This window comes from Bombus vancouverensis, chromosome 6 (genome assembly GCF_051014615.1).
Source record: "Bombus vancouverensis nearcticus chromosome 6, iyBomVanc1_principal, whole genome shotgun sequence".
Lineage (NCBI taxonomy): Eukaryota > Metazoa > Arthropoda > Insecta > Hymenoptera > Apidae > Bombus > Bombus vancouverensis.
The window spans coordinates 10,080,614-10,098,310 of NC_134916.1; the positions used below are offsets into that span (position 1 = coordinate 10,080,614).

Genomic DNA, 17,697 nt, shown 5'->3' on the forward strand with positions numbered 1-17,697 from the left:
CGTCAATTCGCACGACGGCTCTTCAGAAGCTGAACGTCGAGCATCGGTAAATTTTTCGACAGCTTCCATCGAGATCTTGTCGCCGCGAAGATTCGATTTAGCTGCGATAAAATTTCCGAGAGTTTCGTTCTTCTCTTCTCTTCTCTTCTCTTCTCTTCTCTTCTCTTCCGCTGAAATATATCTCGCAGACGCGTTTCTTATTGTTAGCAATAATATCCTCCGAACACGCTATCTTTCGCATGTCCGGCGGTTTCTCTTCGTAAAACACGGAGACATTTTCATTCGTTTCGGACCGTCCAGCAGCGAAACCGAGTCACTGTCAGAATACCATTGTTACGAAGAAAACGTGAATAGAAAGCAAGGAAAAATGGAGCGAAAAAATAAAAAACGATTATATGAAAATATATGTGTATTAAATTTCCTTCAAAATTGATAAAATATTTGCATGAATATATAATTTTCTTTAAAACGTATAATATAACATATGGTAGATACGCGTTTCATTCCGAGAAATGCGAAATGCGAACACATACGGTGTGTAACAAAATTGCGAATGCGCGTGTGTTTATAATAAATTCAGACTTTTTAAAATAAAACTAGCGGAATGGAATTTAAACAGAACCTGTTACTGATAACCTCCAGCTCCGAACTTCCTGTACCATACACCGTTCCTTTGAAAATTTACCTTTTTCAGTTGTGTCACCCTTTCAACGAACTAACAGTTTTTAAATTACCGTTCAGAAATACGCGTTTAAAACACGTTTTTGTTCGCGCCTGTTCTATCGAGAATTAGCCAACTTCGCGTGCATTTGACAAGTTCTGAAATATATATTTTTTTTTGTTTTGTTTTTTTCTAAAAACTACACTTGAAATGAAAGAGGTTTATTATATCTTTTCGATTTATTTTTGTACGTAATATGGCTCGTTGCTCGGTGATACGTCGTGGTTGAGTAACCAGCGAAAAATATACAGTCGTGACACGGTAGTACGAGACGTAGTAGTAGCACGATATGTGATATATCGTACAATAACACGATTAAGACGAAACGAATGGGCTAAACCTAGAATTGCATATCTTTCGCATCGTCAAAAATATGAAGTTACCTTATAACTGTGTTATAAAGGTAAGGTAAAAGTTTCACGCAGCACTGTACGTGTCTAGACGAAGATATATAAACGTGGTACAAGAAAGCCAAGATAGAGACAGAATATAGGAGGGTTAACAACGTGATCACGGTTCAACTACTCCCACAGGATCGCCACATCAGCTAGTCCGTGCTCTTTCACCCCTTCCCTTGCAGCACACAACCATTCGACAAACACAACCATACACCAACATGCTTCGTAAATAGACACTCTCGTCTATATACATATACACGGACACACAAATACAAACGAAGATATAACGTGTATAGAGATTTTCATGCTGCACCAGTATGAGTAAGTCTCGTGTGCTTTAAATACGAGTCAAGATTAGTATAGGTAGATAAATACTTACGTTTATGAAGCGTACATTGAACACGATTTAATTTCGCTAGATAAAAATGCACCATAGCTGATAGAGGTTATAGCTGGTCGTAAGAACTGATTCAACACTTACGAGTATAGAATAGATATTTTTTAGCAGTGCGTTGTGAAAAGTTCGTATCGTTTGTATTATCAAGTGATGAAATGTCCCAGCTATGAAATTTCAACAAGTTTCGTATAACGCGCATAACGTATTCATAAAAATTCTCTGCGGTAAGCGTTCGAGTACTTTCGCGAGCCATGCATGCACGAGCGATCGTTTGAAAGCAAACCAGGCTCATCCGCGCTGCTTTTAAAATCCCCAGAAATAGGGAAAAGCCGGCATTATCCAGTGTTTAATTTATCGCAATTACGGGTAGGTAAACGCAACGGTTCGACGACTCATTAATTTTCAATGCTTTTCAACGCAGCGTTAAACTTCTTTTAAGCCTACCTGTTGCGTCTTCGATTCTCCGCGACCCACCCCTCGCAACGTATTCCGCTGATAAACACATTCCATATCTATTACCTTATCGCCGAGTGCGTTTATCCGAAAAGCGATTCTCCAGCGAAAATCCAGCAGCCATATTCTCGCGTACGAAAGTTGTGCCACGATAAGTGGAATTCATTTAATACAAATAATAAGGCTGACGTGGGGCTACAGATACCCTTGTAACCGCACCAACCTCGCCCCATTCTAGCTTGGTTACATAACAGCGGATTTAGTAGGCCACAAAGTTTACGCAGTCAAGCACGGGGGGGTTTAAAGAATCACCGTCGTACGAGCCACCCTAACTCCTGCTCGTTTCCTTCTCCCGTAACACCTAGTTATCCTCAGGATTTACTCTCGCACAAACGACGCTACACAGGCGAACGGTTGCAAACACCGGCATAGGTATACAACGGACTAGGTGATTCCGTAGCTTACGTCGTCGTCGAGAGTCGTCAGTCACCGATCACCGATCCCAGGGTAGCCGGTGTACACTGCCGGGTACTTTGCTCCGGAGGATTTACACTGCTTCTTGGCTTTTCGTCCCTTCCAATCGATGCCACGTCAACGTGCACACGTGTACAGTACGGTACAGTATCGTACGGTATAGAATGGCTACGCAAAGTATTCGCGCATACTCCCATTTTCCAGCGAAGAATTCTTTTCTCTTTTTTATTAGCAGACTGCAAATTTGTATGCATTGGTGTGCGATTCAAATGAAATGCAAGAATGTCCGGAAAAATATAATATTCCAAGTAAAGTTCTCGATATGACCCGTTGCGACACGACCTCTCTACACGTATTTGGCCTGCACTATGCACATACAAACGAGCACAGAAGCAAACGTAGATCGCGCTGGCATTAAATGAATGTTTCCTGTTTGGTCACAGTTTTGCATAGTTCGATCCACTCGGACTTCGCTCGATTCTATCGGTCGCGAATTTAATGCACCGTAGCTGAGCGTAATAATCGGAGAAACAACGATTCTCGCTACGATGATCGTGTTCACAGAGTACAAGAAACGTACCTAATTTTCGGTTTATTGCGAGCATTATCATTAACGAACGCAGTAGCTCGCGCCATTCGTCTAAGCGCGACGCGAACATCGCTTGAAGCGATTGCGCGAGTACAACTTAGTCCGCTGTTGCGTATGACGTTCGAACGAGATTAACGTAGCTCGAGTAATTTCACCGATCTGGCCAGAATCTAGTAATCGCTAGATCCGATCGCTTCCAGCAGGTTTCCGCTTTCTCTGGAAAAGGGTGCAAGCGAAAAATTGCTCATCACTGCGCGCTCCATTTCGGATCGATAGATTACGTTCGAAACTTTTGACCTGTCGCGTGACAGGTGACAGAGAGCAACATATTGAAATATTAAATCCGGACAAATATCGATGTTGATTGGAAAGAGAAATCGGAATCGACGAATTCGAAAGGTCTCGTTTTAGAGCGAGACAACGTTAGATTAGCTGGAATGTTGCGTTCCACGAGGATTCGACATTCTATGTTATTCGAGAAGATGTTAGTCGCATGAAAATTCATTGATTTGAATCTTCCCTTAAATTTTTGTCAAACAACGACTGATAGCTTCTACGTTCCTTTGGTCAGTTTAATTAGAACAGTTGCGTCTCGTTGCAGTGCGAATGAAATTTCCAAATGTTCCACGTAACACGCGCCATATAAACGTGAAAGTTTTCTATAATAAATATCGAAATACTATAGCGAGCTACTGTATGTCTCTCAAGACGCCTCGAAATGATTCGTTTCAGCTCATGAAACTTGTAAACTTCCATTACTGACCAACTTTGCGACCTCGCTATATCGCTTCCACTTGTCGTAGATCGACAGACAACAGTAGAGCTGTTAGTTGTTCCGCGTCAGAAAATTCACTTCGACATCGAGTAAATACGGGAAACGCTAACCATCTTCGTTCTCTTAGACCTCGTCTCTCGACGGTGCTCCCAAACGAGAGTAATTCCGTTGTCCTTTATTAGCGGCGAATCAAAATGTTTCCCCGCGGGGCGTCGAATAAATTACTCCGTAACGAGAGACCCAGAATTTCATGGAATAATAAGATACAGGCAAAGCGAGTTCTGGATTGCATTGTGGAACATTGAAGCGAATGAAACGGCAGGGATCGCGGAAGCAGTGGGTGGGAGCCTTACGAACGTCGCCAAAGCGTGACCTCGACATGCTACAATAATCACTGGTATTGTACTTGTACACAAAAATAATTTCCACGAAATCGCTTTGAATGGACGCGTGTCCTCTGTCGAACATATTCGTCGTATTTTTAGTACTAAAGTTAGTATTTTAATATCTTAACAATTAATCTTTGCTGAATGTAGATGAATTGAATTTTCTTTTTTTCTCTAATCGCGGGTTCGCTATATGTAAATGAAACTATATATCGTTTCGCTAAAAAATAATTATATTTCACACAGCCAAAAATCTAGTCCACCACCTCGACTCGATCTACAAAATTCTTGCGCATCTCCATTGAAATCGAATTACTATGATCGTTGCTACCATCTTATTGCGAAATATTTCTACTACATTTGTTTCTTATGTACGTCAATAAGAATGATAGTAAAAAGTGATTTGTACGATTATCGCGTTATTTACGCTTTACTAATGTATTGTTGTACCGACGATCCTTCAGTTGATAACTCGCCACTTGCCGTTTCCATTTCAACGATTAAATTATTATCAGCACGCGATTAGTTCTCGTTACGTCGTGGAGCTTACGGTGCAACAATTCCAACGCAGTCGATTACATTTCCATGAAACGATGCGATGCTTTCAAGTAGCGCGCTCGCTGTTTCACTTACAACCTAGCCCAAAGGGTAGTGTGTCCACGACACGAGAAGCATCTATTAAACATCGACAATTGCCACCGCAACTTCGATGTTTGCACCATTCGAACTTGCAACGTGGAATCCACGCAGCAGGATGCAATCTACGATCGATTTATTATTTATTGCTTCAGAACGTAGGTATCGAATAATCGAAATACCTCCGATTACAGGTCCGCGATTCGTGTGTCAAACGATGTCGTCGCTGTCGAGATGCAAAAAGATTATCGATTCGCGAGACTTTCTGTTCGAACTTGTGCGGAATACGCACGAATCGTTCTACAGAAACAACAGGCACGTTCGATGTACTTGCGTTCTTCAATTCCATTAAAAAAATAATAGGACGTTTCTAATGAAATTTCAAGATACGAATATAACTTCTGTAATTAGAGAATTTAATCTTCCCATGGATTTTGGTACAAATTTCCAAATGAAAAATTACGTATTGATATTAGAAATTATCGATGAATCGCCCAATCGGCTTTGCGTAATTTTTGAAGCAAAGTACGCAGCTTCGCTTGCCCGAGAACGGCTACTCAGCTTCGCAAGTCCGACCCAAGGCAAACGCAATCTAAGGTATGCACGTGTCGCAAGAATTTTTCAAAACTCTTCAAAAAAAGATTTCTACATAGATAATGCCCGACTCTTTCACTTCGAACATTTACCTCTTTCCCCTCTGATTGTCAGATAAAAACACTAATACACCTCTGTCTCTTCTACTGTCAGATAAAAACACCAATACACCTCTGTCCCTCTGACTGTCAGATAAAAACACCAATACACCTCTGTCCCTTCTGACCGTCGGATAGAAACACCAATACACCTCTGTCCCTTCTGACCGTCAGATAAAAACACCAATACACCTCTGTCCCTTCTGACTGTCAGATAAAAACACCAATACACCTCTGTCCCTTCTGACCGTCAGATAAAAACACCAATACACTTCTGTCCCTTTTGACCGTCGGATAAAAACACCAATACACCTCTGTCCCTTTTGACCGTCAGATAAAAACACCAATACACCTCTGTCCCTTCTGACCGTCAGATAAAAACACCAATACACCTATTTCCCCTCTGACTGTCAGATAAAAACACCAATATACCTCTGTCTGTTAATTAATAAATACTAGGCATACATAAATTTCTCGTTGAGAGGCAAAATTTTAATGATTAGTTTACACGTGTCGTGAGATAAGGTAGGTGGAAAATCACTGGAATTAGAGAGCGAAGAGATCGGAGAACTGCTCTGAGCCGTCTCATTACGTGAAAAGAAATAACGAAGCACGTACGTCACGAAATCGCAAACTCGAATGGTCGGCCTAATAACAACGTTGAATTTCCACGCCAACAGATTGGAAGGTGATAACCAGAGCACGCGATCAATTACAGGTATCGAGCCAGTGTTAATTAACTCGCGGAGAATTCCGTGGCGAGCTAGATGCCACTCGTAAAGGTAACTAGAGAGGAGAGCAGTGTCTAGGAGAGGAAGAGGCATTTGTCAGGAAGGGAAAGGCGATAGATCTTGCGATGGATCGCCCGTTAGAGGTGCGCGTGCAGCTTGGAACCGATGAATCGTGTGTTCCTCTCTTGCCACCTAACATAGGATAATGTTGATCCGTCGTTTCTGCGCTTGCCACGTTATACGACTAATATCCATGATCGCGTCGAGTAAATACGGTATTATCTCGTGTAATCTAGAGGCGCAGCTTCTTAGTCATTAGGAGCAGCATCCGCTTACGGGTATATCCGGTGGCTGATTATTATTAATGGGTCGAAGGCGTCGAGCCGCCGGATGTTAATGTTTGCGGAACGTATACGCAATTTTAGGCTGTGTATGACATGCCATCGAGTAAAAATCTGCAACACGGTTTTTTTTTCTTTTTTTCTCCTTTTTGAGAAATAGCTCTTTTTACGAATTTATTTTCGTTCATGAATATTTATTAATCCTGCCATTCTTCTCGTTTCTTCTTAACGTCTGTTTATCTTCCGATATCTTCTTTCCTTCTTTTTTTTTCTTTGGTATATTTTATAGTATTTTATCGTAAAAGGCGTGGAATACACGGAAGAATATCGAAGCCAAATATTATGAAACTATCTATATTTTAATAATATCCATCGAACTGATAGAAAATCTCTACGCGTGACGCTGTGTCCGATAGAAAGTCGCGTGAATGCGTCCGACGCCAACAAGAAATTCCAACTTTAGATAGACGTGGAGACCGATGCAGTCGCCAACAAGCGCGTGACGTATTGGTATCGAATGATTCTTCAAAAAACCAGTAGTCGAATTGAAAATCAAACTGGGAATACAGGGAATGTAGCTACCTCTAGCTTTGCAAGTAATCGAATATTCTGCGATGGTAACGTGCGTGTATCGCGCTGTTTTTTTAATTCGCTTACTCCCCGGCCGTATTTTACACGGAAAGGGGAAATGGTGAACTATATGAATATATGATAACGCTAATTAGCACCGGTCCGTCTGATACGGGAACATGAAACCGGCTGTTTGTTTCGATCGGGGATGATCGGTGGGAATATTTCCGAACGTGGTCCGGTGTTACATCAAAAAGCATCTGGCACGTCAATCGATTCGCGCGCTGCCCGTTCGCATCCCCAGAGGACGACGGTATGGTTTCGTTTCGGCTAACGAGTTTTTAATTTTAGTTTCTAATTGAAACGAGAAAAAAAGCCCGACGCGGTCCCTCGTACTGGCGTGTATCATAAAAAGTTATCGTTGCCCGGCATCGAATAAAAAATAGCTCGATAAATTCGAACAACGCCGACCGAGCCCCGTAAATTAAACCGTATAAAAGTGGAAGGAAATTCCATCGCTGCTCGCCGACGAATAAATTGCTAGCGAAATGGCCATCGAATGAACGTGCCGTGACCAGTTGACTGTAATCGCTAACGTTAGATCCTGACGATTCTATTTAAATAATTTCGCGCGAAAATCATCTTACCATCCGGGTGTTGCTAATAATATACAGGATAGTACCGAACCAGAGGATCGATTACACGCGAGAAGATAAGTGGTCGAAAATGTAGAACAACGTGTTTTCATGGGAAATTTCGCAAAAATCGTCAAGTACGTACGTATACGTCGTAAATATTAGAGCACAGGCTGCTTTTATACAAAACGTCATACCTGATCCAGATTACCGAGAAAATAAATATCGCAGGGCGAGAAAGTAAACGTACAAGACAACGATGATTATGGAAGTTGCGTTTCAACAATCGTTATTCTTAGAAACGATGGTTTATGAATATTCCAATTTTATATGCCGCGTCCTGCTTCAGTCTGTCGGCAACGTTATTAACAACGGCCGAGTACAAACAATTTGTTCCTTATCGATCGAACACCGGTAAACGTACATCTTACGGGGAAGCTTCTCGTTTCATTTGAAATAAGCAGTTCGGGTATTCCACTTTAACGATTTTACGGTTGAATCGCATCGTGATAATAATTATTATTAACCGTGGCAATTTTCCGATTCGCCCGCAAATGGCAGGAAATAAAATTTCGTCGCAACATGCAAATTAGCGGGATAGCGTCGTTTCCTGATGTTACGATCAAACAATTGCCACTTTGTTACTGCATCGATGATTTTGCCGCACCAGAAACCACGCGAATTGCGTGATCGACGTTAAAACGCGCAACATCAACGAAGTAGCACCTAACCAGTTTCACTGACCGTTTGATCGCGCCAATGAGTAGCATCCATCAGTCGTAACCTCAATTGTAATTTTTCACCATGTTTCGTACAAATCGACTGTGTCGCCTTGTAGCTTCTATGTATGTACATTTTCGAATTTGCAAATTTTACCGATGTACACACCGATAGTCGTGTCCTTACGATACGGATGAAATTTCAAAAACTTTTCTGTGATGTATACGATATATCCGTTGTTGAGGTTGACCGATAGAAGAACGAGTGGATGAATTTGTAATAAAAAATATATTTAAATAAATAAAGGTATAAGTATAATGTATAGGTTTATGCTTATCCAGATCCTCAGTCTCATAGTGTTGCAATGCAATACAATCGATAGGGAGCACGTTCATATATTTCTAGCAAAAGGACATTAGCAAAAAGGTTAACCTTGTAGCTCTAGCTGAAGGCTACAAGAAACAACAATAGAAATCAACTTATAGCTCTTTTGTTTCTTTGTGACCCCAAACATAATTTATATTCAAGGGCACAATGATACGGACCTCTCCTTATTTCGAATATTTTTGTTTCACTAAATTCTATTTTCCGCGTAATAGCGGTCTCCAGGATATACATAAATAAAGTAGAGAGTGTAGAGTTTTTCTTGAACTAATTACTTCAACATCCGTAAAAATTGTCTATGACACGATGCAGGAAAATGTGAGACCAGTTTTACCGAGAATAGATCATTTATCGTTTAATTAGTTGACAATCTGTTGGTATTACTAGTTAACAATGTTGCGCGTATTGAACTGAAGCACGAAAAGGTTGATTAAAGCTTAAATTAAGCTCAGTGAGGATTCTGAATAACTTTTGTTGAAGTACACCGACACATCGTCGAGGACAGATGTATAATAGCAGATGTGCGTTTCTATTCGAAAGAATAGCCTCTAGCTACTTTATATAGTCAAAGCGATAGATAAAACTTTTATACGACCATTTATTGCCACTTTTCTTTTTTTATCTATAGCTGGTGAAAATCGTTGAATTTCTGGCTGATAGTCAGAATGATTGGAGAAGAAACGAGTCACGTTTGTTGCCGTGTTCGGATTTAGATCAAAAGAAAAAGCGTCCCTGCAAAGCTGGAGCACAGTTTCATTAGTCTAATGGGCCTCGACGCTCGAAACTCGAATTCTCGCGGTATAACGCCCGGACAAGCAATCAAAGCGATCGAAAGAAAAACCGCGGGACGTTTGAAAGCAGTTTCGCCCGGGCAGGCACGTAGCGAGGGAAAAAAAGAAGGAGAAGAAAACGAGGTGGAGGGAAGAACCTCGTTTTTAAAGCGTTGCCGGAGTAAACTCGTGCGCAATTATTTAATTGCGAAGCTTGTCTTCCCAAGACCGGGATCCGGAGCGAAAAAGAGCAGGACACTTTTTACCAACTCTGTCGCCGCTTTCGTGCCGCATCGCTCGTGACCAGATTTTTCCCTCTGCTCGCAGTAATTTGGGAAATTCACGCAACACTTCGACGCGATGTTCTCTGCTCGAGAACGCCTTCAAACTTCATTCTCTCTTACGAGGGTGACGTTTTTAATTAATTTGACGGCTCTTTTGCTAATTAGAGAAAATGAAAGAAATGAAAGTGCGACGCGCAAAATGGTTAACTCTGATGCCCGTGCAAAATTGTAACTCTTCTCCGCGTAGCACGCGCAGCTATTTCTACTTTTCGGGCTACAATTCGCTGTAATGTCGCTGTACTTTCACGTAGTTTCAAGTAATTTTCGCATACTATTGTAATCATATGGGCCGTTTATTCGGAAAGTGGTACGACTCCATTTTCCTTTGCTTTCAAATATTCAAAACGTTTACGTTCCCATCGATCGAAAAATCCTGATCAGGTCCGCTTGGTTTGTGCATGTCTCTGTGTGTTTAAGCAGATGCAAATTCGTTATACGAACAATATTTTTTCAGAATTAACTCGACCAATACGTATCTTTTTTTTGGCACGCGAATGGACTTGCATCACGTTCAAAATTAGCGAATTGTACAATTCATTAAATTTTAATTATTTAAAGTTTACGTTCTATGCTTCGAACCACCTTTGCTATTATTTGAAAATAAGTCAAATAAAACTAAATAAATAAAAATTCTTATACTATTATTACGTTAGACTGCAGTAAACATAACTGTATCGCTATCAGATTCTACTGTTAATTCGAGGTTATTCATTGAGAAAAGAAAGCAATATAACAACAAGATAGCTTCTTCGATATTAGACTCGAGCATCGATACGGTTAATAAAGTAATAATACTTTAAATGTAATAATAATAATTCAATTGAAATCTAACGATTTAATGGCGATAACATTCGATAAATGTAATTGCAATTTACGAGTATATTATCGATTCGCATTTAAACAACGTGTTCGTATGCATGGAATATTATGTCAGATACAGAGATTAGAATTTCATTCGCCATTATTTATTTTTGTTTATTGATGTATCGGTTATTTAAACAGGATAATAGATTACAAGAAATGGACTTGTACCACCTTCGAAATAAATGGTTGCGTAATTCCACCTATTAACGAAATTAACGAAATTTCAATCGATTGAAACAAAAGAACATTTTGTTTATCGTTTATTATTTAAACTATAAATCTTTTATCAATAAAAAGTTCACGTTAAAGTCAACGTCAATTTTTCGAAAAATGGACCTCAGTGAACGGTCCATATAAAATAACACGCGATGGATTACAAAAAGCTGGAATGTTCCGATAAATGTGGAAGCGAAACATCTAATCCAGCGAAAAGGGAAAATTCAGGAAATCTCAGGCATCTCGGTTTCGCAAACGAGCCTGCATATTGCGGTTGCCAAAATAATGGTTAAACAGGCTGCTTTCGATTTCCCATTATTCTCGATTACGCTGTGTATTCTAGTCGTTCAAAGAAAGCTCGTCCGGAACGCGTTAACCTCTCGTTTCCGGAGCCGAGATTCCTCCCGATCGGAGAATTAAAGCGCAGATTGCCTGTGCGGCTCTCATTCTCTGGAAAATTCTCAAATTTCACTCCGTCCGCCGCGATAAACGCTCAATTACGAGAATAAAGCACGCAACCCCAATGTCGACCTGACGAAACTCAACGTTAAATCGATTTCACGGATTCTTCTCGTGGAATCATTCGGTGTCGCGACCAGCTGAGGAATCTTAATTACCGAGACACTGAAATATTCACAGGACCCAGGTTGATCGAAAACCGTAATTAAGCGGATTAAGCTACCTTTGTGCGATTGACTTAATATTATTAGTGTGTAGGAAGAGGGCTAATAAATCTTTTGAAAAAAAAAAATGAATCTCGTTCATTTACTCAGGATATACGCAAAGGCTTGAAGCCACGCAGAAAAATACAAGGAAAGAACGGCAACACATCGAAACCAGCTGAAGCGAGCAAAACTCTCATAGAAAGAAGACTGAAAGGAAAACACCCCACTGACCTCGCTAAAGAAATAAAATAGTCAAATTTGGTAACCCGCTGGAGGGTAGCCATCCACGTGTTACTTAGCAATTAAGCTAGAAAAATTTATGTCCAGCTGGACAAATTGTAAAGTACAAATTAAATAATAAAAAAAGAAGTTCATTTACTCAAGTGTTTTGTGCGACGAAGACGGCCGAAATTTCGGATCTGAATCTCTTGGTGTGTTCTCGGCGACTGACTAAAACCAATCATCGGCGGTTCGATGACAGGGAATGTTTAGATTACCGACGCTCGGTCCGCTGCAAACACCGATGCCCGACGCGGCTCCTGAACAGAGATTTCCGCGTCTATTGCCTACAAGTGATATTTCACGAGTCGGAAATTACGGCTACTAGTCAATTTCCCCGCACAACGATGACGAATTTGGCAGAGAGGAAGATAAGATTCGACAAAAGAATTTTCTAAAGTACAGCAGAGCCCTGCTCATTTGAGCGGAACTTTAATTAGCGCCAGATCAATCGTTCACAGTCGGCTTCATTTCCAAGGAAATAGAGTTTGAACGTGTTTAGTCAAGAATTGGCCCAGTAAACGAGTACGATAAATACTCTAATTTATTTTGCCCGTAAACAAAGCGTCCTGAGCAAAAGATTTCTTCCGCGTTTCTCGAAAACGAAGCGTCGTATGAAGCAATTTTAATCTATAGCTTCTTCTAACCTTTTCGCAAGGAATCGTCTCATGTCCACTTGTGCGTACATCGTGCGTGTTATTCGGCCGATCTCTGCATAAATGGAGTTCGATTTCCGGTAGATTCGGTCAGCAGAAGTACGTTGGATCGATCGTTAACTGAAATTTCCTCCTAACAAATGGAACCTTTGCCTACCGTATCGAAAAACGTTCGTCTCGGTCGACGTTCTCGATGACGAATCCCAGAAGGCTCGTCTTCTTTGGACGGTCGCCATACCGCGAAATGCTGCGTTTCGTCGATCCGCACACTGTGCAATTACTCATTATGTATATAAACAACGAACGTGTTCTTTCATGGCATGACGACCGGTTAATTTGGTAGAGGTTTGCGGTCGACGCGTGTGGCAGCGGCCAAGCGATCGAACGCTCTTACTATTTCTACTTGGAATCGAGCCTTCGTTCATCCAATCTGCCAGCTTCTCGCCAGACTTCTCGCGCCGCTTTAGTAATCGAATCGCCTTCACCGTGCACGGATTCTCGCGTATTCTTCGACACCGGTGTTAAAACCGATGGGTTTCGAATTGACAGGTAAAGCAGAACCTCGAAGAAATTCGATGCAGCGATTGGCTGATCGCTGCGGGAACAACTAAAGAGTGGAAAGTGTATCGGAAACGTTGCAGCGAGTTTTCTCGGAGTCGGAGAAGCAAAGTCTGTCCGACCGAGTGGTTTCGCTCAGTTTGTGCTTCAAAGAGACGGACAGTGAAAGGAAAGAAAGAAAGAAAAGGAAAGGAAAGCAAAGGGCGGATAAAGAGAGGCGGTCGAGTCCTTCGCGGCATGGTACACTACGGATGCGCGAAAACCGACAGCGGTGGAGTCGAGTGCTTCGTTGAGTTCAGTGAGACACCACGTTGCTCCATAGTATCAGATCGTTCCATAAGTAATTTTCATATTTACGTGTGTAACTTTGAAAAATCTCGCGTCTTTGTCGCTCCTTTTGTTACAATTTTCGCAGTTTATAATGCGAAATCATTTCCAACTCTATTTACAATGGCGCCGGTGACTTTACGAGTTACGCCGATGCTATCGGAACAATAATGGCCAAATTCTTTGCAAAATTTAACGCGAATTCTTTGCTCAACGATACCGGTCATCGTGAAATGCGGCGCTCACGATTTTCGTCTCGTACGGAACGGCGTACTCATAAAAGCGCTCATAAAAATCTCCCATAAATGGTAAAACCCTATTTTTCACAACAGCACACCCAAGTGGAAAGATATATCCACAAGTTGGTTGCTTTCAGGACAGAGTCCGTATAAAAACAGGAAATGTGATTTATGTTTTTCACCTGTGCCCTTCGATTATGCTCTTTTATTTTTCTCAACGTCGCTTCTACAGGAAATGAGCTTCGTCACGATGAAACGGGTTTACTCTTTTTGTCCACCGATATTTATCGTTTCTTCCGTATCAATATCATTTTTAATCTTATTAACTGTTGATTATAAATTTCTACGGAATCAACGTTCGATCTTTCCTTGAAAAATTCAACATGCGAAGTAAAATAAGTAAAATAGGATGTTACTTATGGAATGACCCGATACTTTCTCATTGTCATTGTAAAGTCGTGGCGAAATAAAAGAAATGAAGGAAAGGGGACGAAAGTTGTAACAATGAAACAAATGTCGCGCAGTTTCCGCTGTACTTTCTCTCTTTGCGACGGCAGGAACGATAATGCGGCGTAGCCATGCATCTAGTAAATGCGATTCGTTTCAAAGTATCGATACTCGAACCGAGCTATTATTCGTCAACCGAACAGAGAAACAAAAAGAAAGATACTCTCTGGTCGTAACGCCGCGATAGATTCACGGTATAAATAATTTCAAGCGAGTAACGCTCGCGTTGCGCATCGCATGATCTAAAATAGACGCCATTTGCAGCTCTGTACGCGTCTGATTTGATAAACATTAAATCATCGACAATCGTACTTTTAACGCCGGATGTTTTGTACTACACCGTCGTCAGCTTTCGTCCCTTTAACGAACTCCCAGCTTATTAATGCGTATTTTAATCCAGAAATAAACCGCCTGCCGAATCGTCCTCTTTTAAAATTCCGCTCGTGATTCCGTTGATTTCGTTGCCTTGGACCGTTTCCACACGGACGTGTACCCTATGACGAAGTATCGAAACAAATAGTAACATTCACGTTTATCGACGATGCGTGTATTTCCGTGTGAAACCGGCCTTAGGCTATCGATACACCGGAACACATTCGAATACAGAATGTTGCAATAACGACGATGCAATGGACAAGGCGGAGATTCTACGTGGAAAAATAATTCATTCACCGTAATCGTAGTCTTTAATGTCAACGCGAACGAGACTCGAACGGGTTAAATGATAAACTCAGCGATATTCGATGCCAAGATTCTCGTGATTTCGCGACAATGGGACGGTGAGACGGGGCGAAATCGCGTCCGGTGGATTTTGAAGAGCTTTCAAGAAAAGCAGAGAAACGCAGAGTGGTGCGATGAAATTAATGAGAAAGCCCGTGGATGGGTGGGGGGCGAATTACTTTTCTGGCAGCCGTTCCATTTCACGCGCAATTTACCGAGGACGATCCGTGCGCGCGAGAGAGGCCTTTGCATGATTGCTTTTGCACGCGGTATCACCGAAAAGGGACACGCGCTCGCCGAACGGAAGGAAATCGTCGACCGTATAACCAGTGACAAATCACCCCCATCGAACATCCATTAATTACTCGACCGAAACTCCAAACGTTTTCCATCCCTTTCGGAAAGAGATTGCGCTTGCGATACGTTCCACGTTCCATCTCGCCAGCCGATTCGATGGACGTTGAGATGAGCGTCGTGACTTCCGTTGCGTCGTGGCGTAACGTTATAGCGTGTTTAAAACTAAGCGAACGAATGCTCGTATTTCACTTTAGCAAAATTTTGTAACGACGAAAGTATGGACGAACGTTCCGACGAAATTCTCGTACGTTACAGCAACCGGTTCGATGATTAAACGAATGAAATTTGGGAAGTAAAGTTTTCGAATTACAAGTTATCCGATTATACAGGGTGGTTGGTAACTGGTGGTACAAGCGGAAAGAGGGTGATTCTACGTGAAAAAAGAAGTCGAAAATATAGGATAAAAATTTTTCGTTTGTGGCTTTGTTTTCGAGAAAATCGACTTTGAATTTTCGTTCGGTACGCGTGCACTTTATCACGTCTCGTTATAACGGATCTCACTGTAGATCGTTGTCTCGATGGAAAAATTAAAAAAAAAAATAAAAAAAAATTTTTTATTCTATACTTTCGACTTCTTTTTCACCCCCTTTCCGCTTGTAGCACCAGTTACCAACCATCCTGTATTATTTGACATAAAATTCTACAGTTAAAAAGAGAACGTATAACTTATAACTCGCAGATACCCTGATATTATTAGTCGATAAATTATTTTGCGAAATGATACTGTAAACGCTTGATAATCGCACGTTTATTTACATATTTTTTATATATAGTTAGTCGAAACAACGTTCGCGAAATTGGACGTTTGTTGTGCAACGTTCGTAGGTAGCTTCGACCCTCTTATGACCGGGTTGTAATTCCTCCTGTAACCCTGCCAACGCCCGTCATTTTCCTTTTCTCTGGTTTATTTGTTGGGAAAATAGAGGACTCCTCGGTGGCACGCGTGGAAATGATGGACGACAACAAGGTCGGCGCAATGACGAGATTCGTGGAAGTGATCGCGACCATAGGGTCGTTTTTACTAGTGCTCGTTACGTTTCCTTTCTCGCTGTGCTTCACGTTCAAGGTTGTGCAGGAGTACGAAAGAGCCGTTGTATTCAGAATGGGAAGGTTGAAGAGCGGCGCTTACGGCCCAGGTAAATAGGCAACGCAATTTCACTTTTCTTCATTCCGAAACAAGCTGTTTGAATAATAAGCTCGTGATCGTGCTTTGAACGCGAGGAAACCTTCGACATGATTGAAATTCCGAACAGAGGGAAGCAGAAAATGGTTTAAATAATAGGGCAGAGCTGTATGAAATTTTATATTTAATTCACGTTCGTTTGCTTTAGCTTTTTCCTCCGTTGACCGCTATATTTTAACTGTGGTCAAAAAGAAAAATCGAAGAGCAATTTACGAACACCGTGGGTTCGTGATACAATTTTTTCGATACTAATTTTAGCCAGACCACTGCTTACGTTTCGATATAGAAGCCGAAAATGATTGACAATGATTTTCGAAATACAACGTAAATAAATACTTTGGACATATCCCATCGTGTAATTTATCTAGCGAGTCGTGAAACGCTATGGTACATTTTTGACAATAATCGAAAATAAGAACGGAACATTTGTGAAAAAGAAAATTCGATAATTCACTGGCGCATAAATATTTTGGAATAAATCTTTATTTATTGGCAGATACCTCGATATGGCAATAAATGCTTACCGAATATGACCACCGAATTTTTCAATTAAAAATTTTTGCTCTGCTATATGATTTTCTACAGATTTCCCGAATATATCAAATTAAGTACGACTTCCTCTTGTTCTCGATTATTGAATAAAAATTAATTCATTTGGCGCTCGATACTCGTTTATATATCGGAACGAGGTACGATATTTATTTATCTGCGCATTTAACAAACACCGTGTAAACGTCATAAGTGCAACGTATAAATCAATATTTGCTATATAAATTTAAGTACTTGTAATTACTTGTTCAATTGGAAAATTTCACGAAAATATATTCACCTTCTCGTAGGTCGAACGCTGCAACAATTGCGTTCGATTTTGTGAAAAACGACAAGGCGAATATTTGTTAACCAAGCGATGCCATGGTTTAACAGGGACGTTTTTCGTGATGCCATGCGTGGACAACTGTGTGCGCGTCGACCTGAGGACGGTGTCGTTCGATGTTCCACCGCAGGAAGTTCTCACCAAAGATTCCGTCACGGTGAGTGTCGACGCGGTCATCTACTACCGCATAAAGGAGCCACTGAATGCCGTAATCAAGATAGCCAATTACAGGTACG

The 17,697-nt window shown here is 41.1% G+C and overlaps 1 protein-coding gene across 2 annotated transcripts in view; it reads left to right on the top strand.

Moving 5' to 3' along the window:
- Positions 1 to 13,089: 13,089 nt before the first annotated feature.
- LOC117158057 (band 7 protein AGAP004871) overlaps positions 13,090 to 17,697 on the top strand; it is a 48,160-nt gene continuing 43,552 nt past the window's right edge. The window contains exons 1-3 of one of the 2 annotated variants that reach the window (XM_076619274.1): positions 13,090 to 13,552; positions 16,328 to 16,540; positions 17,512 to 17,692. In XM_076619274.1, coding sequence (XP_076475389.1) covers positions 13,492 to 13,552; positions 16,328 to 16,540; positions 17,512 to 17,692 — 455 coding nt within the window. In that variant the 5' untranslated portion in view covers positions 13,090 to 13,491. The remainder of the gene's footprint in view (positions 13,553 to 16,327; positions 16,541 to 17,511; positions 17,693 to 17,697) is intronic. The other variant, XM_076619273.1, reaches the window with a different exon arrangement.